Source organism: Pygoscelis adeliae, unplaced genomic scaffold (genome assembly GCF_000699105.1).
Source record: "Pygoscelis adeliae isolate BGI_AS28 unplaced genomic scaffold, ASM69910v1 Scaffold129, whole genome shotgun sequence".
Lineage (NCBI taxonomy): Eukaryota > Metazoa > Chordata > Aves > Sphenisciformes > Spheniscidae > Pygoscelis > Pygoscelis adeliae.
Window position 1 is genome coordinate 433,568 of NW_008825431.1, and position 628 is coordinate 434,195.

General features: G+C 64.5%; 2 protein-coding genes across 2 annotated transcripts in view; one reads left to right on the forward strand and one right to left on the reverse strand.

The window, feature by feature from the left end:
- Positions 1-115, reverse strand: part of CEP41 (centrosomal protein 41kDa) — a 13,272-nt gene extending 13,157 nt beyond the window's left edge. The window contains exon 1 of the mRNA XM_009331019.1: positions 98-115. Within this exon, the coding sequence (XP_009329294.1) occupies positions 98-115 (18 nt within the window). The remainder of the gene's footprint in view (positions 1-97) is intronic.
- Positions 116-295: 180 nt separating this feature from the next.
- MEST overlaps positions 296-628 on the forward strand; it is an 8,476-nt gene continuing 8,143 nt past the window's right edge. Inside the window, exon 1 of the mRNA XM_009331004.1 lies at positions 296-449. Within this exon, the coding sequence (XP_009329279.1) occupies positions 296-449 (154 nt within the window). The remainder of the gene's footprint in view (positions 450-628) is intronic.

Below are 628 nucleotides of genomic sequence, written 5' to 3' on the forward strand. Positions count from 1 at the left end.
GGCAGGGCTGCTCTCCATCCCTTCATCCCCCAGCCTGTGTTGATACCGGGGGTTGCCCCGACCTCGGTGCAGGACCTTGCACTTGGCCTTGTTAAACCTCATGAATGGGGCCCATGTCCCCCCCTCAGACCCCCTAACCTTTACCGCAGAGATCACTTTCTGTCATGGACCTGCCGCCCTGGGGATGTGCAGGTTATGGGGATGTGAGGGTTTTGGGGACCTGGAGGTGGGTTATGGGGAGGTGGGGGTTACGGGGCAAATCCCGGTAGGCAGGCGCCTCGCTCTCTCCCGCAGGATGAAGGAGTGGTGGGTGCAGGTGGGGCTGCTGAGCGTCCCCCTCCTCGCCGTCTACCTGCACATCCCGCCCCCCAAGCTCTCCCCGGCTCTCCTCTCCTGGAGGTCCTCCGGAGGCTACTTCAACTACAAGGACCAGAACATCTTCTACAGAGGTGACGGGGCCGCGCCGAGCCCTGGGGACACCTCGTCTGTCCCGGTGGGGAGCGGAGCTGGGGGCTCTGCTCCCCTCGGTGGCCCCGGGGAGGTCCCCAAGGCCAGACAGGGAGATGGCAAATCCCTCCCAACGTAACGGCTTTAAGGGGAGCTGCTGCGTGGATCCCGGCACAGCGTG